Source organism: Equus caballus, chromosome 1 (genome assembly GCF_041296265.1).
Source record: "Equus caballus isolate H_3958 breed thoroughbred chromosome 1, TB-T2T, whole genome shotgun sequence".
In the NCBI taxonomy this organism is placed as follows: Eukaryota; Metazoa; Chordata; class Mammalia; order Perissodactyla; family Equidae; genus Equus; species Equus caballus.
The window spans coordinates 106,352,876-106,374,616 of NC_091684.1; the positions used below are offsets into that span (position 1 = coordinate 106,352,876).

The 21,741-nt window shown below is 41.5% G+C and overlaps 1 protein-coding gene and 1 non-coding gene across 2 annotated transcripts; both read right to left on the bottom strand.

Annotated features, from left to right (window-relative positions):
- Positions 1-19: 19 nt before the first annotated feature.
- On the bottom strand, positions 20-5,684 carry LOC106782203 (uncharacterized). The gene is made up of 6 exons (XM_070266847.1): positions 5,558-5,684; positions 4,725-5,414; positions 4,332-4,559; positions 3,939-3,983; positions 1,472-1,627; positions 20-258 (listed from the first exon to the last, which is right to left on the bottom strand). The coding sequence occupies exons 2-5, from the start codon at positions 5,367-5,369 to the stop codon at positions 1,625-1,627; spliced, it is 921 nt and encodes a 306-aa protein (XP_070122948.1). The 5' UTR covers positions 5,370-5,414; positions 5,558-5,684; the 3' UTR covers positions 20-258; positions 1,472-1,624.
- On the bottom strand, positions 2,140-2,225 carry MIR1179 (microRNA mir-1179). Its single transcript, NR_032774.1, has one exon. It is a non-coding gene; the product is annotated as a microRNA mir-1179 (primary transcript).
- Positions 5,685-21,741: the final 16,057 nt, after the last annotated feature.

The following is a 21,741-nucleotide window of genomic DNA, read 5'->3' on the forward strand; positions in this document are numbered from 1 at the left end:
AAGGAGGAGAGTATTTGTTGTCTCGTATTTCCCTTTAAAGCAACAACAACAAACACCGTGTCTCTTTGGCAGTGTGGAGAGAGGGCCAGGACATTCTCCTCGGTGTATTGGTTCAGAGAAAAAGACCTGAGTGCTGATGTTGGAGAAGTCTCACTGAGATGCCAGGGGTTCCCCAGAGGAGTCAGAACCCAGATATTCCCAGGAGAAGCAGGCGGTCCTCAGGGAGCTCTCAGTAAACTTCAGGCAGTGATAAATAAGCTAAAAGGTATTACACAGAGAATTTGGAGAGAATCCTGGCAGCCCTCTGGACACCACCTTACGGGACTGTCCAGTCCAGCCCATGGGAGCCACCCTGGCCCCAAAGCCACCAGGTGGCTGTCCTGATGTAAGCTCAGCGTGCGAGCAGGGGCTCCTTTGCTCATCCTTATAGCCCAGTGCCTAGCTCCGAGCCTGGCTCATAGTATGTGAAACTGGTTGGCAAAAAGGCAGAGATCAGGGATAAAGTGTGATCATGATGTGAATACAAGAGATCCATTTTCATTGGCTTTTTCCTTCCAGGACCAATGAAGATGGACTGGAGCCTCACAGTGGCCCCTGTTTTCTCAAATTCTGTAACTCTGGGCTCTGTCCGGGTTGGGGGAAGATGTAAGTAGCAAAAGAGGCTGCTATAGTCTCGGAGAAACATACCTGGAAAAAATGACCTGCCCTTGAGCCCCCAACTCCCTCTCCCCACTTCTGGTTTCTTTCCTCTGAATTTGAAGACATCCCCTTAGCAATGCCTGTTTCCATGGTTTCCTCCCTGACAATGATCCCCGAACCCCTCCTTTCTTTTTCCTCCTCACAGTAATGGGTGATAGGGATCCTCAGTGTGGCCACTCCACGTAACCATGGCAACAATTAACTGAGCCTTCATTTATCTTTTGTGAAGAGAGCTAGAGAATATGAAGCTTTTGGAAGGGACTGGTGGGGGAGGGTCTAGGGTTAGAGCCGCCATTGTCATAAAGAGGAAGTGAAGAGACGAGTCCTAATACTAGCCTGTAGGATTCAGTTCAAACATTTGTTGAGCCCCTACCTTAAACATAATTAAGCTCCAAGCAGTCAAAGGGGTGCAATACATAGCCCCTGATATTGAAGGGCTTCTAGTCTAGCACTGGGGCTCATGGTCCCATGGAAACCCTTGCACAGATGGGGCCGCTAGAGGAGGTGGTTCTTGAGAGCACCATTATGGTCAAGCATCTTTGCACTCCCAGCATCCTCTCCAGCCAAGAACCAAGACAAGACTGACCACAGGGGTCTGTACTCATGTTAAGGCTTTGTCAGGTTAAAGGTTCTCCCAGGGTGTTGTCAGAGAGCTTCCGTCTTGGAAGGGAGGGAACTTGACAGCTCTAACTTTTAAAGAAGTGGAGACCAATGCCAGCATCCCTAAATAGCAGTATTTGGTGCAGGGAGAAAGAAAAATTAAAAGACCTACCCAAGTCCAGGGCCACGAGGGACTCGGACAATCTCCAGTTCCCATGGGTCACCGCCACCTCCGCGCCACAAACCTTCCTTGAAAGTGAGGGGTCTGCTCTTACACCAAATTAGAAGGCCATCATCTCCATCATCCATCCAGCTTTTCTACTTGTCACTGAAAATGCAGGCCAGAAGGGCATCTGTGAAGAATTAAAGTGGAAAACCAAGCAAACAAAACTACCGGGGACACCAAAGTTGGACAGAATGAATCCAAAAGCTGAGATGTCGATTCATCATAGGTAACACAACTCTCTCCTCTTCTAGCTTCCCATCCTCATCCCCAAAAGTTTTCACCAAATCCCCAAGGGTGGGAACCAATTTTGTACTTCTAGGGGAAGTGGGCCCTGGCCCCTTGGTGTGTTGATGCCGATAACCTGCACTGACCTGGAAAGATTATCATGATATATTTTTAAATGAAAAAGAAAAAGTCCATAGAACAGTGTATTATGCAGGTGTGTTCAAGAAAACTACAAACAACTAAGTAGCGAAGTTCATCCTTGCAAATCGAATGCAATCTGCATTAGCCAAAGCAAATCCCAGATCCTGGGTCCCAGAACTCTGTGTTCCATCCTTTGCTACTTAATGACACTAAGGCAGATTCAACCATTCTGGGTACTCTCCTCACTCAGCTAGTCAGAAAAGGATAAATGGCATCCTCTGATTGGCTGACGAGGCAATACACACCAACCAATGAAAGAATGCTTCTCCCTTTCTGGCCAATAAGATCTCAGTTCTCTTCTTGAAAGGAAAGCAGACTCTTTGTCCATAAACAAAATGAGCAGAAAAGGAATAATAATTTAAAAAAAACACACACCACTGTTGCTATGGGACATTATTGATGTGATCAGTGATAGCAGTCCCAGAGAATTCATAAAGGAAGGCACTTCTTTGGGGAGAAAAGTACAAAAAGCAGACCAGCTGCTGGTCTGGACTAAAAAGAAGTTTCTATAGAAACGTATGAGGGAAAAGCATTTTGATGTAAATGTCCCCAAAACTATATCTAGCCGGTCCACAGAGGGTAATTTTGGCCATCTTCTTGGATTAAATTGTAACGATTTAAATCTTTTTATATTAACAATGAGTGAAGGAAAAGATGAAGAAGAGAAAGGGAACTACATATGTGTTTAACGATGCAGGGCCTCGTAGATGAAGATATGATTGTTACCGCCTGAAATAGATTTCCCGCATTCTTGTGTTGTCAAGTGATAGCCAGGTTTAAAACAAGGTTTTGTTTTGGAAAGAAAAAGTTCATGGCTCTTAAGAAGTATTCTAGGTGAAATAATGCACAGAACACAGGTTGCTCTATTAACTTACTAGCAATTTCCCCTTAAATCATTCTGAGAATGTTACAGCTGCCTTTGGAAAATTAAAATTATTCCCCACCCAGATATTACGAATGAGCACAGACGGACACGGCTGACAGGTGAAAAATGGAGGCAATATTTGCCAATCAAGGGAAACGGAAAAGATGAGAGGGTTGGAAGCTTTAAGTGCTGACTTTGCTAAATATGAAGGCAGTGCTGGAGAGGAAGAAAATAGAAGAGAATCTTGAGGAATTAGATGTGGGTGATGCCAGTGGCTATTTGCTAAGGGAGCCCTGTTTCTACCTGCCTGTGTTCTCTTGTGTGGTTTGTGGGGAGAGTGAGAAGGGGGTGATCTAGAATCCAGCCCTGCCCCCCATGAAGGCAGTGTTTGGGGGTGGGGAAACCACTGTGAACCAAGGAGAAAGCTTCTCTCTGCCAGAGACCCCTTTGGACGGTTTCCACAACTCCCTTCTTTGCATCCACGAAGAGTAAATGTGTTTTTCTCATTTAAAGGGGGAGGCAGATCAACCTCTCCATCTGAAGGACTAAATGAAAAAAAAAAAAAAAAGCCCTAATTGTAAATCTCAGAGAGAGAAACGGCAGGTAGGATAGGACGACTTCTCTGAAGGGGGGGAGGGGGCAGTGGGAAGGATTGCCAGGGTGGAAAGGTAGCTGCTTCGCTATGCCCCTTGACTTAAAAGGAAAAATTCACCTTCTAGGATTTCCTTTTAACTCGTGGGGATTTGGGGGGAGCGGTTGTGACCCCCGCCCAGCCCGGGGAAGGCAGATATTTTAAAGAATCAAGGTGCCCACGGATAATCAGTGGTCAAAGGCCCTCCATGCACTGTAACCAAGGCAACAGGAGGCAGGGGCTGCGACTGGTTGCCTGGTAACCACCTCTAGTGCCCGGGTCCTGTCCCCTCCCTCCTCCCCCATCTCCGCTTGCCCTTTTGTGAAAGCCCTTCCGAGGCTTTTTTCCCTCGCTGGCAAAACAGTCATCTCTGCTTCTTATACAAAGGGCACTTTGGGCTCCTTTCGCTAAAAATGCCAACCTTGATGTCCCTTTTGGACAGATTTCATCTTCACCCAGATATTGCGACCCAGATAAAATATACTTCTTACCTCAGCCTCAAATTTCTCAGTATCTTCTCCATCCCACGCTTTTCCCTTCATTCGCCCACGGTTCAGGCGTATGGAGATTGTGGGGAGAGAGAGAGAGGGAGAGAAGGAGGAAGTGGGGGGCGGGAGAGGGGTTGAGAGAGTACAGGACTTGGATGCGGCGGTCTTTCACAGCACACCAGCGAATGGGGCTCCCCGTGGATCACTGTCCCGCTTGCCCCTACGCTGACCACTTACACGCGCGCCTTTTTGCTCTTCTGTACCCTACCGGCGCTTGGCACCAAGTTATTCCACCCGGTCTTAGCCAAGAGGAGATGGACTGCCCTCCTAGAATCCGACACCTAAATCCCTGGAGAAATGAGGAAGATGAATCCCCTCTTCCTCGGCAAGCCCTACCTCGCCTCCTGGCCTCCTCGGCGTGGCGACTGAGGACCACGAGCGCGCGGCGTGGGGCTGGGAGCCCAGCCGCCGCCGGAACCCACCCCCGGCGCTCGCGGGCCGTGGCGCTGTCCGGCCTCTGGTGCTGAAGCAGGAGCTCGGATTCGCGGTGGAGGGGCTCTGGGGATCTCCCAAAGCCCGATCTGACTCCCGAGCTAGGGACCCGAAGGGCAGCCGCTCTGTCCGCTGGGGGAAAAGGGGCGACAAGGACGTGTCGGCACCAGATGCGCTTTTTCAGCAGACTTGGCTCCCTCCGGGGCGCAATCGCCCGCGCCGCTCCTTTCCCTCCCCGGATTAGTGGAATTATTTGCCGCAATCCATAGGAAGACCCCTTTGCACTAGGGTGATTACCCAGTTTCCTCCTGGCACTTCCCACATTTTCTCCTTCGGCACCGGGCTCTGTGGGCATCTGCAGGCAGAGTCCTGGGACTCCTGGCGCTCAAATCTTGTGGCGGGTCGCGTCGGGCAAGGCAGGGAGGAGAGGCCTTGGAACACTAAACCCCGCCGCTTTTCGGCATGCAACAGGTCTGCTGCGTCTGGAATCGGAAGGGCGAGCAGCGCGGGAGACGAGCGAGCGGCAGTAGTGGCCTTGGGAGTCTGGGTCTGGAGAGCGCGCATCTCCGAGGGGGCGCCGGACCGAGCCAGGCAAACGGCAAGCCGGGTTTTGGCATCGCCCCGCAGGTGGGTACGAGGATTAGACGCCCCCACAACTCGAGCTGGCGGAGCACCCCGTAGGAGCGCCCGGCTGCCGGGCTGAGGAGCCGCCTCCCTCTTCCCAGGGCCCCCACCGCCCTCCTTCCTTTGCGTGAATTTGGCGGCGCGCACGGTACCTTTGGCAGGTGCCAAGCCCGACTGCCCCCTCCTCCTGCCCTCCGAAGCAGCCCCAGGCTCAGGCTCGTGAATCTTAGCTCCGGTCAGCTGCCGGTCTATTCGCGAGCCCTTGACCTGGGCGGAGGAGTACCGGACCGGGACCCTGGTCGGGATTTTACCTGGCATGGGTCGCCACGGCCAGGAAGGAAGACTGCTGCTTTCCACTTCTTTCTAGAAGAAAACCCCCTCACTACCCGGCCGCCAGCTCGTCGCTTCTCCCCCAAGAGCTGTAGAGCGAGGAGGTGGGGTGGGGGAGGGTGGGGGATGGTTGGAGTTTGAGGAAGATATTCGTGAAGCACGCCTTGAAAACTTACCTCTTTCAGGCAATCTGTTCTGTCCGGAGCGGTGGCCGCGCTGCCAGGGCTGGAGGTGGGTCCAGAGTCCGGGCACGGTCGTCCCGGTGTAGACACAGTCACCGCAGCTGCGGGGTCCAGGGGCGACCAGCTGCTTTAAAGCCTAGACCAAGCCAAGGTGGCCTGTCAGGGCCGCGGACGTCCATGACGTCATCCAGAAGGAGAGTGGAGACGGGAAGGGGGGGGGGGCGGTGTCACGACGCTTCACATCAAAAGTCCCTGTGGCCATGGCAACAGCTTTGGGAGATCCGCAGGCCAGCAGCTGGCCACTTTTCTCTCTCCTGCGGCGTGGTCTGCTCGGGCTCCGGGATGTCGAACCTCCCTGGGGTGAATGCTGGGGAATCGGCGTTGGGTGCTGAAGCTGGCCTTACCTGTGCCAGCGAGGCACTACAGCTAGACCCGGGTCCACCGCTCTGTCCTCATCCTTGTTCTGCAGCCCTGGCTGAGCTGGGCAGGAGAGGGACTGCCTGACCCCAGGGAGACTCCTGGAGGGAGATGATGCAGGGACATTTCTGATAGTTCCCTTTGCCTCCCAACACCCCACCTTGGCTGGTCCACCCTGGTTACCTGACCACACACATGCTTGTTCTCCCTGAACTCAAGGATGTGAATATTCACCGTTCTCACCCACTCTTCACCACCGCACGTGCCTGAGCGAGCACACCCAGGGGGTGCTCACGCAGAACCACCTGCCCGAATCCTGGCACATACACACAGGTAAACTGAGGCTCCAAACCTACCCTGTTGCTTTGGAAAACTGCCAAATGAAAGAGAAAATAGCAAACCACGGATCTAGGGTGAATCTAGGGTTTGCAAACTGTGTGGCCAAGGGGCTAAATGGGTACAGACATGTTTAGTGGTCTCCCACAGTATTTTAAAAATTTGAAGTACTTGTCAACAAATTTGAAAGCGTTCACATAAAAATCTGGGCTTTTTATGTCTCTTGGACATGGGGCTGGCGTTCTGCTTGTGGTGGAGAAGCACTCACCCCTGTAGGAAAGGCTGGGGTCTTGTCCATCCTATCTCTCCTCTCCTCTTTGTCAGAGTCACCAAGGCCATTTATCAGCAACGTTATCTTTTTTTTAATAGTAGAGAGGAAAGTGAAATATTGTTGTCCCCCCCTCACCTGCTTACTTCGTTAATGTCACCCGTCAGGTCCTGTAAGCATGTGAGTTTCCTGCCCCCTGTGTCCTGGCAGGAACTGGCAATGGCTTCACTCAGGCTGAAATTCTTGCTTCTCTACTGGATGGCAGGTGCACCGAAGGTCCGACCTTGGACTGACTGGCAGACCTCTGTGTTGCCCGCATCCTGATGACACAGAGAGCCGGAGAGTTCCTGCTGGTAAAGCTGGGGTTTTTTTCCTTCCATTTTCACATTTCAAAATATGTAGGTATTTGGAAACATTTTAAAAATCATATTTTTCATTGATCACTCAGATGCTTGGTCATAGAGAACATTCTTTACATTTTTAAATCTATCGAATAATATCTCATTAATGAATATATAGAAAAATAGAGAGAAGAAAAAATTTTATTCACTCATCACCTAAATATAACAACGTTTTACATTTTCTGACTGGCTGTTTAAATATAGCTGTAAAAAATATTCTTGTGAACACAACCAACCAACCAACATACAAATGAAAAACGAAAAAACACTATCAACAGGAGAGCCATAGAGTTGCCTCTCACACATTCTCTTTCACACAGTCACACTTTCTGTGACAGTCATTCAAGGTGCATTTTGAATATATACAGCCATTGGGGAGGGGGTCATCTTGCTTCCCCCTTAGCATAGGGGTCGCGGTAAGGAGAAGAGGTTTTTATTTATATGCACTAGCTGTCCCAGCCAAGTGTCTGGATAATTGTGGTTGAAAGCAAAGGCAACTTTGTACTAGGTCAACTCCAAATCTTGCGTGATGTGGATCATCTTTAGCTTATTCAGGAAAATTAGGGCAGGGAGAAGATTCCATATCTGTCTGTTGGTGGGAACTTGTTGGGTTTCTAGTATGTGGAGTGCTCCAACGTCTCTTCCTGTGGGCTGATTTTGCCCCTTCCCCCAGCATATTTTGCTTGGAGCCATTCTATTGTGAGTCAGAGCTCTGGGCTGTAGATGAAATTCGAATACGAGTATTAAGGCTGCATTCATTACCTTTATCAAGTGCTTACCATTTCACATGGTGTGTCTCACTTGATTCTAGCAGTTGCCTGCTTTACAGAAGCAGCAGTAGTGCTCACATTGTTTAATTCACCTTGAGGTATCAATGCTCTTTCTGCTGGAAAGACTTAATTGTCTCCCTTACAGGAATCATCAAAATTATTCATTAAACTGTTAAGAGGATTAAACAGACAATTTACAAAAGTGGAAAAACATGGTACCAGCTGGTGGCGTAGTGGTTAAGTTCACGAGCTCTGCTTGGGCAGGCCCGGGGTTCACTGGTTTGGATCCCAGGTGTGGACCTACACACCACTCATCAGCCGTGCTGTGGCAGGTGTCCTACATATAAAATAGAGGAAGATTGGCACAGAGGTTAGCTCAGGGCCAATCTTCCTCAGCAAAAAGAGGAGGATTGGAGGCAGATGCCAGCTCAGGGCCAATCTTCCTCAAAAAAATAAACAAATAAATAAGTAAAGTAGAAAAACAACTGATATTCCAACATTTGGAAATTTTTTCTGCTTTATTTAAAATAGAAATAGAAATTATGACAATATGGAGTACCATTTTCCGCATATGGAATTAACAAAACTTAAAAATGTCTCCTTCCCGAGACATGAACAAACATTTCTCCAAAGAAGATATATGGATGGCTAATAGGCACGTGAAAAGATGCTCATCATCGCTGATCATCAGAGAAATGCAAATCAAAACTACACTAAGATATCACCTTACACCCATTAGAATGACAAAAATATCTAAAACTAATAGTAACAAATGTTGGAGAGGTTGTGGAGAAAAAGGAACCCTCATACACTGCTGGTGGGAATGCAAATTGGTGCAGCCACTATGGAAAACAGTATGGAGATTCCTCAAAAAATTAAAAATAGAGCTACCATACGATCCAGCCATTCCACTACTGGGTATCTATCCAAAGAGCTTGAAGTCAGCAGTTCCAAAAGTCCTATGCACCCCAATGTTCATTGCAGCATTATTTACAACAGCCAAGACATGGAAGCAACCTAAGTGCCCATCAACAGACGAATGGATAAAGAAGATGTGGTATATATATACAATGGAATATTACTCAGCTGCAAAACAGAACAAAATCATTCCATTTGCAATAACATGGATGGACCTTGAGGGAATTATGTTAAGTGAAATAAGCCAGTTAGAGACGGATAATCTCTGTATGACTCCACTCATATGAGGAATTTTAAAATGTGGACTAAGAGAACAGATTAGTGGCTACCAGGGGAAAAGGGGGAGTGGGGGGTGGGCACAAAGGGTGAAGTGGTGCAGCTACAACACGAATGACAAACATTAATGTACAACTGAAATTTCACAAGATTGTAACCTATCATTAACTCTATACCAAAAAAAAAAATGTCTCCTTCCCAGTGCTGGAGAGGGTATGATGAAATGGGCACTCAGTAACTTGTGGAGGTTGTAAGTTGGTTAAATTCTTTGGAAAGCAAAATTGCAAGTTGTTTCAAGAGCCATAAACATAGTCACGTCCTTTGGCCGATGAATTCTTTCTCTAGGGACCTATTCTAGTAAAATGATCTTAACTACAGGAAAATCTAGTTGCATTTAAGTCCATGGTGTCATTTCTTAATTTTTTAAAAAATGGAAGCAACATAGATATCCAACAAGAGCAAAGTTACATCATCTACTGAATGGATGAAATTTTCTACCAACTCTAAAATCTATGTTTATGCTGACACAGGAGCAAAGAAAATGCTCGCGATATAATTTTAAGGAGGGAAGCGAGAAGAAGGTAGAATTAACTTTATAGTTACGATGAAAGTTATGGTTTTAAAAAGCATGCATATTAAAAAATAAAAAGCATCCATCTAGAAAAAATAAGACAGAGATAGATGAAAGTGTGATAAAGTTTCTGCTAAAGTGAAGAGACTGTAGGTGGCTTTTAAATTTTTTCTTTTTATCATGTTTTCCAAATTTTCTGAAATGTGGTTGTGTAGTTCCTATGAGTAAAATGTAATATGATACAAATATGGGAGGAGGTGGTATTTATTAGGCGTCTATTACTTGTCTAGCACTGTTCCAGATGGGTGGAATTGGGACAGGTGTAGATACTGGGTCTCAGGCCCTATGTGGGTTACTTCAGATCTTGCCTGGGGTGTTCAGTGACCATGAGATGGCTTGACTTTATCAGCAGAGGGCTGATGAGGGACATCTGGTCATTAGTAGACTCAGATACGTCATCAGCCCAGCTCCCCTTGTCCTCTTCTCCAATAAGCTTCCCTCTGCTCCTGGTGTCTACTTCCTGACCATGCTTCCTCCCAAACCTGAAGGAATGATGATGATTACACTTCCCTTACATTTTTAACAATATTCGCATTTTTCAGTGCTCTCACATCTAATGTTTTACATAACTTTATAACAGCTACTCACGAAAAAACAAACACTTAAATGTTGCATCATTTAATTATCACGACAACCCTGTGAGGTTGAGTGCTATTTTTTCTAGTTTTGTTTAACCTCTGTTAAACCACAGAAACCACACAGCTGAAAAGCGATAGTTCCATCTGTAATTTGACTTCTAGACGCTCCCTCTTCACAGGAAACAGACATCTTCATTATGGATTTCAGTTCTTTTTCAGATTAGAATTTAATTGGAGGCCACGTTGGCAGCTCAGCTGACCTGACTTCCATCACCATTAGCCAAATAGAGATGACCCTGGGCACTGCCGGTTTCCTCAATATTCTCATCCATTTATTTCTTGGAATTTGCAAACCTTGGACCAGATGTCAAAAGAGATGTGAGGGTCAGGCATTCTGAAGGTGTTACTGAGTTTCCAGGGGGGTTGATGTTTCAGGATGAAGCTTCACTGGAGTGGAGATTAGATCACAGGTGCTGAGAGACTCGCTTGCTATGGGTGACTAAGAAGGCACCGGTCCCATGAGAACAACCACTCATCCCAAATGTGGGATCAGAGAACAAGCACAGCACATGCAGTCACCTCACCCACTTCACATACATGGCGGGCATCACAGGGAACTAACCATCTCTCGGCTTTCACCACAACTGAGTAGCAAGTATTTCTCAACCCTTGCCAGATTACCAAAAGAGTTTTAAAATCTAATTTCAAGGATTAACCCAATGCCTGGTGGGAAGTCATCACATCTGAAGATGACAGAAGACTGTTCTTTGAAAAGAAAATATAATATTGGCCATGAACACTAGTTCTTTGGAAATCAGTTCTTCTAAAATTTGGACTATACTTATCTTTGGAAAGTTAAAATTCAGTCATGGAGAGTTATAAATATATTTGTTTCCTTGGTTTCTGAGGTAATTTTGATGGTTCACCTAATCTGGGCAATTCTAAATGTGACACCCTTTTAGATAATATAATCATTGTCAGGAATGGAAAATTCATCATTTTTCCCAAAGGTGGAAAACTGCGCGATCGGGAGATCTTTTAAAGTTAAAAAGGAGGCGATTTTATATTTTTACACCCATGTTCATAGCAGCATTATTCACAATAGCCAAGAGGTGGAAGCAACCTAAGTGCCCATCAGTGGATGAATGGATAAAGATGATGTGATGTATACATACAATGGACTATTATTCAGCCTTAAAAAGGAAGAAAATGCTGACACATGCTACAACACGGATAAAACTTGAGGACATTATACTAAGTGAAATAAGCGAGTCACAAAAAGACAAATACTGTACGCTTCTACTTATATGAGGTACCTAGAGTGGTCAAATTTACAGAGACAGAAAGTAGAATGGTGGTTGCCAAGGGCTGAAGGGAGGAGAGAATGGAAAGTTATTGTTTAATGGGTACAGACTTTGAGTTTTGCAAGATGACAAGTGTTCTGTGGATGAATGATGGTGATGGTAGCACAACGATGTGAATATACTTCAGGTCGCTGAACTTTACACTTAAAAGTGGTTAAGATAGCAAATTTTATGTTATACGTATTTCATCACAATTAAAAAAATTTAAAGGAGGTGGTTATAATTATAATGTACAGCCAACTTTGAGTTGTTCTGTTTGGAGGCAAACACAATGAGGACTCAGAAGGGCAGGTGTCAATCATTATTTCTTTTCAATAATTTGTTCAACAAATATTTGTTGAGTGCATGGTACGTGCCAGACACTGCACTGGGACCTCAAGACAAAGATGAATTTGACAAGGAGAAGGTCAACTTCAGGCATCATAGTAAAGTAAGCTGGTTCAGACCCCTTTTTCCTGCAACAAACACAGATTACAAATAGTGGATAAAATGTGAAAATAAACAAAAATGTTTAGTTAAGCTCACGAGAAATACAGGAAATCGCTAAGAGGTAGAAATAAAGAAGGAACCCCTGGTTGAAATGGCGAGCACAAGAGTTGATGTCATGGTAGTTCAGAGGGATAATAAACCTGGAGATAAGCTATGGGAACTAGGGCCTTAAAATTCTAGCTTTGGGACAGGGTAGGTGGTCAAGGCTCAAAGAAGGTACAAAGATAGAACTAAGGTGCCAGTATCAAGCTGGGATATTGGAATAGCTGCTCCCTTAGTGAAAATGAAGCAAGAATAGCTCCATCTAGGACCCACAGAAACAGCAAGGAAGCCCACTGAGTACTCAGGCTCTGTATGTAAATTATTTAAAAAGTCTCCCCATGAGAAATTAAACTTCAAGCCTGAGCTCTGTTGGGGATCTGAATTTGTACCATGTCATGGTACTGAAATCCCCAACTAAGATATTAGCCTAGGTCTACAGTGAGGACAGGAAACCCCTGGATCCTAGCAGAGGGAAATGAAAATCTCAACTGAAGATGTGCTCACAAGTTTTTTTTTTAAAAAAGGAATGATTAGCCATGAAAGAGAATCAGCAGACACTGTATAAAGGATTCCCAAAGAATTCAAGATAGTGGGACAATCAGTAAACTCTAAAAATAAATGTACTTAAGATTTTTGTTTTTTGAGGAAGATTAGCCCTGAGCTAACTACTGCCAATCCTCCTCTTTTTGCTGAGGAAGACTTGCCCTGAGCTAACATCCGTGCCCATCTTCTTCTACTTTCTATGTGGGATGCCTACCACAGCATGGCTTGCCAAGCGGTGCCATGTCCACACCCAGGATCCCAACCAGCGAACCCCGGGCCACCGAAGCAGAACGTGCAAACTTAACTCCTGTGCCACCAGGCCAGCCCCTACCTAAGACTTTTTAAGGTCTCAAAAAGCAGGAATAGAAACCACAATGAAAGAGTAGGTGATCACTTTTTTTAAAAGAACAGGTAGATTAGGAAGAAACAAAGAACTTAAAGAAATGAAACTTAATGGATAGGTTAAACAGCAGATTACTCCCAGCTGAAGAGAGAGTTAGTGAACTAGTTGAAAGCACTGAGAAGTTATCCTGAATTTAGCAGAGAGATAAATTGATAGAAAATAGGAAATATAAATTAAGAGGCAATAATGACTAAATGAGAAGGCCTAAGGGATTTCTATTAGTTATTCCGGACAGAGAAAATAGAGAGATTGGGAAGAGGCAATATTAGAAAAGACAACGACGAAGAATGTTCTAGAATTGATTAAAAAACAAAAACAAAAAAAAATGACTCTTCAGGGGCTGGCCCCGTGGCCGAGTGGTTAAGTTCGCGCGCTCCGCTGCAGGCGGCCCAGTGTTTCGTTGGTTCGAATCCTGGGCGCGGACATGGCACTGCTCATCAAACCACGCTGAGGCAGCGTCCCACATACCACAACTAGAAGAACCCACAACGAAGAATACACAACTATGTACCGGGGGGCTTTGGGGAGAAAAAGGAAAAAATAAAATCTTTAAAAAAAAAAAAAAATGACTCTTCAGGTTAAAGAAATCCATAAGTTCTGAAAAGGATAAATAAAAGTAAATTCACACCTAGACACTTAATAGTGAACCTGTAGAACATCAAACGCAAAATGAAAATTATAAGAGTAACTAAAGATAAAGGACACATTAATAATAAACAATAGACGAATTGTTATTATTTCTAACTGGCTACAATTAAGGTCAAAATGACATTTTCAAAGTGCTTCAGGGAGAAAAAATCAACCCAGAATTCTATACCCAATTAAACTATTATTTAAGAGTAAATTTGAAATGAGGACCATTTTAAAGAACCTAAGACCACAGAGAGTTTACCAGTCTTTTTCATTGCAAGAGCCACAAACAAATGGGCTGTGATAATTAAAAAAATAGAACTCAAAGGGAAGGAATGAGATTTAAAAAGCAATAATGACAATACAAATTAGAAAATATGTTGATACTGTGAAAGACACTTTAAAGATGAAAAGACAAGCTACAGACTGGGAGAAAATATTTGCATCCATACAATGGAATACTATTTCAGCAATAAAAATGTATGAACTACTGATACAACAAATTGGATGGATCTCAAAGGCCTTATACTGAGTTTAAAAAGTTGTCCTCAGGGGCCGGCCCCGTGGCCGAGTGGTTAAGTTCACATGCTCCTCTTTGACAGCCCAGGGTTTCACTGGTTTGAATCCTGGGTGCAGACATGGCACCACTCATCAAGCCACACTGAGGCGGTGTCCCACATGCCACAACTAGAAGGAACCACAACTAAAATATATACAACTATGTACTGGGGGCTTTGGGAAGAAAAAGGAAAAATAAAATCTTTAAAAAAAATAAAAAGTTATCCTCAAAAGATTACACACTGTATACTTGCATTTATATGGTATTCTGGAAAAGACAAAGTTATAGGGATAGATCAGCTCTTGCCAGGGGTTAGGGGTGAGAAAGGGTTTCACGACAAAGGGGCAACATTTGGGAACTATTTGAGATGACGGGACTATTCTGTACCTTGAGTGTGGTGATGGTCACATGACCCTACACATGAATTAAAACCCATAGAACTGTACACCAAAAGGGGACTTTTATTGTACACAAATTGAAAAAAAAAATAATAAAAATAAAAACAACAAAGAAAATACATTCATAAATTTAAAGGGTGCTGATTATAAAGTGCAACAATAATAATGTCTAATTTGGAAGGTGGAGCCAAAATATGAGAATAACTCAACGAATTCTGAAGAATGAATATCATACAGACCACACAAAAAAATGAGACAGTGGTTATAGAATTTAAAAGTTCTAAATTTCTCATTTTATTCCAGTGCTTTTTGCAATTATTAACCTTATATTGTGCTAAATTAGGTGAATATGTTAATATATTAAGAAAATGGCTAAAATGATAGAAAGTATCAGTTTAACTTCTGAACCAGTAGAGGGAAAAGGAGGAATGAAGAAAACTAGCTCCATCAAGTGGAAGATTGGAAAAAATAAAGAAAACCAAGGTAAATAGAAAACAATAAATAAGATGGTATAAATAATTTTGATATTACTAATCACAATAATTTTGTGTACTACATCTTCCAGTTAAAAGACGGAGATTTTCAGATAGCTTAAAAAAATCCGGCTATTACCCAATTATAAAATACATATGTAATCTTATGGATATAGAAACTTTAAACATCAAGAGTTGAGAAAAAGTACAATAGGAAATACTAACCAAAACAAACCTGGTATAACAACTACTGTAGAATTTAAAGAAAAAAAACCATTAAATGGGGTATGACAATGATTTTAATGATAAACAGAGTAATTGGCCAGGAAGACGTAAGTGAATCTTTAACAAAAATCTACCATGTTCTGCCCCAAAACACACCATCAGGTTCAGATGGTTTTACATGAAAATTCTGCCATAACTTTAAGGAACAGACTATTGCTATATTACAGAACCACTCTGACCAGAAAAGAAAAGAAAAGAAAAGAAAAGAAACAATAATAACAGATCACAAGAAACATGGGGGAAAATGTATAGGCCAATTTAATTTATAAACATAGATGCAAAAAAAATCTAAATAAATTTTTAGTAAACCAAATTCATGTAGTAAGCAAGTAAAGTTTATTCTAGGAATGTAAGAATGTTTAACATCTGGAAAATCTATTTATGTAAATGCGTTCAACTTTAATAGATTAAAGGAAAAAATCTTATGAGCAACAGAATAAATCTAGAGGCATTTTATAAAATTTAGTATTGATTTAAGATAAAGCCTTTTAGCTAACCTGCAATGAAAGGAAATCTCCACTGTTTAATAAAGGGTCTACTCACAGCCAGCATCACACTTAGCATTGAAATATGAGAAACATTCTCTCTGAAGTCAGGAATGTCACTGCTTGTAATCAACATGTTGTTGGGTTGGACCATGAAGATACCAAATTGTCCTCATTTCAGAATATGGGATCATCTATGCAGACTATGTAAGAGAATCTACAGACAAATGCTGTAAACCAATAAGGTTGTTTGATGTAACACCATTGTTTGAAAATCAATAGAACAATTGGGGAAAAAATCAATGAAACTAAAAGTTGGTTTTTTGAAAAGATCATCAAAATTAACAACTCTCCAGCTAGGCTGACCAAAGAAAAGAGAGACAATTTCAAATTACTAAAATCAGAAGTGAAAGAGGAACACTACTATTAACTTTACAGAAATAAAAGATGTTGTAAGAGAATACTATGAACAATTGTATGCTGACAAGTTAGATAAACTAGATAAAATGGACAAATTCCTAGAAACATACAAATGACTAAAACTGACTCAAATAGAAAATCTGAACAGACTGTAATGAGTTAAGAGATCAACTCAGTAATCAAAAAACTTCTCACAAAGAAAAGCCCAAGACCGGATGGGTTCACTGGTGAATTCTATCAAATGTTTCCAGAAGAATTAACACCACCAATCCTTCACAAACTCTTCCAAAAAAAAAAAAAAAATAGAAGAGGAGGGAACATTTCCAAACTCATTCACTGAGGTCAGTAATACCCTAATATCAAAACCAAAAAGAGATTTCATAAGCAAACTACAGATCAATGGCCCTTATCAATATAGATGCGAAAATCCTCCACAAAATACTAGAAAACCAAATCCAGCAGCATATTAAAAGTATTACACACCATGATCAAAAAGGATTTATTCCAGGAAAGCAAGATTGGTTTAAAATCTAGAAATCAATCAATGTAACACTCCATATTAGTAGAACACTGTACAAATCCCACAAGATCAACTCAATAGACAAGAAAAAGTTTTGACAAAATTCAACACACTTTCTTGATAAAAACTCTCAACAAACTGGAAACAGAAAGGAACTTCCTCAACCTGAAAAAAGGCATCTGCAAAAAATTACAACTAACATCACACTTAATAGTGAAGGACTGAAAGTTTTCCTCCTTGAATCAGGAGCAAGACATGGATGTACACTCTCACCGCTTATATTCAATTTTGTGCTGGAGGTTCTATCCAGGGCTAGTCAGCAAGACAAAGAAATAAAAGGATTGGAAAGGGAGAAGCAAAACTTCTCTATTTGCAGATGACGTGGTCTTTTGATGGAAAATTCTAAGGAATCCACAAAAAAGTTATTAGAGCTAATAAACTCAGCAAGCTTGCAGGATATTAATATACAACATCACTTCTAACAATGGACAATCCAAAAGTCAAATTAAGAAAACAATTCCACTTGCAATAGCATCAAAAAGAATAAAACAAAATAAAATTAGGAATAAATTTAATGAAAGACATGCATTGAAAACTACAAATCATTGCTGAAGGAAATTAACAGACTAAATAAATGGAAAGTCATCCCACGTTCATATATTAGAATACTTAATGTTGTTAAAACGGCAATACTACCCAAATTGATCTACAGAGGCAAGACAATCCTTATTAAAATTCCAACTGCCTTTGTTTTTGTTTATGCAGAAATTGACAAGCTGATCCTCAAGTTTACGTGGAAATGCAAGGGCTCCAGAATAGCCAAAACACTCTTGAAAAAGAAGAACAAAGTTGGAAGAGTCACACTTCAAAATGTCAAAACTTACTGCAAAACTGCATAATCAGGACTATGTGGTACTAGCATACAGATGAACATATGGGTCAATGGAACAAAATTGAGGGTTTAGAAATAAATCTGTGTATCTATGGTCAATTGATTTTCAACAAGAGTGCCAAGACAATTCTATTGGGAAAGAAGAGTCTCTTTAATAAATTGTGTTAGGACAACTGGATATGAATTTGGACCTGTTCTTTACATCATATACAAAAATTTACTCAAAATGGATCAAAGACCTAAATGTAAGACCTAAAACTACAAAACTCTTAGAAGAAAACTCAGGTAAATCTTTGTGAACTTAGGTTAGGCAAAGGTTTCTGAACTATGACACTTAAAACACAAGCAATCAAAGAAAAAAATAGATAAATTGGACTTAATCAAAATTAAAAACTTTTGTGTTTCAAAGGAACTACAAAGAAAATAAAAAGACAACTCACAGCGTGTGAGAGAGGACTTGCAAATCATATATCTGATAAGGGTCTAGGATCCTTAAAAAACTTTTACAACTCAATAATACAAAGACAAATAACCCAATTAAAACATGGGCAGAAGATTTGAATAGACATTTCTCCAAAGATATGCAAATGGCCAAGAAGCACATGAAAAGTTGTTCAACTTCGTTAGTCATTACAGAAATGCAAATCAAAGGCACAATGAGATATACCCACTAGAATGGCTATAATTGTAACAGTGTACAATAACAAGCGTGGACGAGGATGTAGGGAGATTGGAACACTCTTATACTGCTGATGGGGATGTACAATGGTGCAGATGCTTTGGAAAAGTTCGTCAGTTTCTCAAAATGGTAACTAGAGTTACCATACGACCCAACAATTTCACACTTAGGTGTGTACCCAAGATAGTTGAAAACATATGTTCACACAAAAACTTGTGCACAAATGTTCGTATCAGTGTTATTCATAAGAGCCAAAAAGTGGAAACAACTCAAATGTCCATCAACTGATAAATGAATAAACAACTGTGGTATATCCACATGATGGAATATTATTCAGGCATAAAAAGGGACTAAAGTGCTGACACATGCTACTACATGGATAGACCTTGAAAACATTAGGCTAAGTGAGAGAAGCCAGATGCAAAAGGCCACATAATGTATGATTCCATTTATATGAAATTATTTCCAGAATAGGCAAATCCATAGAGACAAAAAACAGATTCGTGGTTGTCAGGGACTAGAGAGAGGAGGAAATAGGGAGTAACTGCCAATGGGTACAGGCTTTCTTTGTGGGGTGATGAAAATTTTCTGGATCTAGATAGTGGTGATGGTTGAACAACTTTGTGAAGATATTAAAAACCACAGAACTGTATACTTTTAAGGTTGGGCTTTAGGGTATGTGAATTATTTGTCAATTTAAAAAAAACAGTAGCGTTCCTGAGCAATACCTAGTTTAAAAAGATAATTTAATAAATGAAGTTTTTCAGAATAACAAGAAAAACTCTTAGGTACCTAGGAACAAATCTAATAATGATATGCTGCACATTGAGGAGATTTTAAAATTTTATTGCGGGTCACAAAAGAAGACCTAGATAAATGGAGAGACATGGCATATTTGTGGATTATGTCAGTGATGTTACAATGTTAATTTTCCTAAGTTAATTTATAAATTTTACTGCAATTCTAATAAAAAGCCAGGAGACTTTCTTGTGTGAACTTCACAAACTGATCTTAAACTTTATTTGAAGACAAAAAGCCAAGAATAGCCAAGAAAATTATGAGAATTAAGGAGGGAGACTTCCCTATGAAATAGCAAGATTTATCATTAAGCTGGAGTAGTTAGTACTGTGTGGAACAGCTGTAGAGATGTTAAAATAGGCTAACAGGATAGAATAGAGAGTCCAGACACAGACCCATGGATATACGTGAAACTGGTCTATGGGTGTTTGGTAACTGGAACATTTATATGAAAACATTTATAAGGAAAATAAAATAAAATTAGTTTCTAACCTCATACAATATCCAAAAATAGTTTACACGCAGGATTAAAAACAAAAATGTGAAAAACTTTTAGAAAAACTAGACAGGAAAACATATAGGAGAATGTCTTTATGACCTCGAGATGGGTGAGTGATTTCTTAAACAAGCCACAAAAAACACAAATAAAAAGATAGATTCAACAATATTATACTTAAAAATTTTAGTGGAAGCAAAATACATAAGTTAAAATCAAGCTTAAAATTGGGAAAAGATATTTGCAAAGCATATCATCAATAAGGAATTAGTATGTAGAATACTTAAAGAATGTGTATAAATCAATAAGAAAAAGATAAAAAGTATTGAAAATCACGTAAAGGATATGACCTGGCAATTCACAGAAAAGGGCACTCAAATGGCCAATAAATTTATGAAAGATATCCAACCTGACTAGTCATGAGGGCAACACCAATTAAAACAATTATAACAACCAATCACACCCATCAAGATGGACAAATTAACAAGGCTAATAACCCTAAGTGTTGGTGAAGACATGGGGAAACAGGAATTCTTAGACATTTTGTTGGAAGTATAAATTGCTGTAGTCACTTTGGAGAATAATTTGACAATATCTAATCAATTTGGAGGTGTGTATATCCTTCAACCCAGCTACTTTCCTTCTAGGTACCTATGCTACGGAAGTTCTCATATGTTGTCACCAGGAAACATGAGCAAAAATGTTCACTGCAGCACTGTTTGAAAATAGTAAGACATGGAAACAGCTCAAATACCCATTGGTAGGAGAATGGATGAATAAACTCTCGTCTATTTATGGAATGAAATACTATGGTTTGGTGAAAAAAATACATAGACCAATTAACTTGTAGCTCTGCATTTATCAACTTGGACATCCAGAAAACACATTCAATGAGAAAAACAAGTCACCAAAAGATTCACAAGCTATAATGTGAATATAAAAAGTAAAGTACAGGCCCGGCCCTGTGGCCGAGTGGTTAAAGTTCTGTGCCCTCTGCTTCGGTGGCCCGGGTTCGCAGGTTTGGATCCCTGGTGCTGACATACTCTGCTCATCAGCCATGCTGTGGAGGCATCCCACGTACAAAGTAGAGGAAGATTGGCACAGATGTTAGCTCAGGGGTAATCTTCTTCAAAGCAAAAAAAAGAAGAAGATTGGCAATGGATGTTAGCTCAGGGTGAATCTTCCTCACACACACACACACACACGAAATGTAAAGTACACACAATACTAATGTAGATTGTCATGAGTAAATACAGATGTAGTAAGTGTTTAAAAGCACAAACAGAAGGCTACATATATCAACTTTAGGCTGGCAATCATCTCTGGCAAGGAAGAGAGGAAATGGGGTGGTAATAACTGTATCTGGATCATTTCATTTCTTGTTGAAAAAGCAAGAAGCAAATATGTTAATAGTTGTCAAAACTGGAAGATAGATATGTGGCTACCTTTCACATTTTCTGTATTTCACATATCCTTGAAATACTTGATAATTTATTTTTAGAAGTAGACACAATCCCTGCACAAGGTTGTTTGATGGTAGAAATTGACATTTGACCTTGGGGAGCCCTTCAACCTCTGTGCCCCAGGTTCTCCTTACTCAATGGGGATGGTGACCCTTCTTTTTTCTGATAGGGTTTTGGTGAGCATCAGATACGCTCACACACAAGAGAGCACTTTGAAAACTATAAATTCTGCTTATTGCCGATACTATTGTTATCACATAAAATGAAATGGCAAAAACATAATGAGCTAAGAGTGGCTCAGTCTGAGATTTATAACTAGAGCTCATGCTAATTTTGAATTAGGTTACAGATAAAGAGAAGGTACTCAATTTCCCTTCATGTTTCCCCAGGGTGTTCTAAGCGGTGCAGATAAAGGCCGCTTGCTCAGGGAGGTGGGTGAGAAGGTCCTGGGCTTAACTGCGGGCATCAATCACTCCTTTGGCAATCTGCCGGACTATCCATCAGAGGGGCCTTTTAGTGGAAAATGCCAGAGATGCAACCGAAGGCAGCTTGTAGAAGTGATGGGTTTTTCACAGAGGCAAGTCTTTTGAGAGAGGATACAGGTGAGTTCTTGGCATTCCTGGCACAAGAAAGGCTGCAAGACT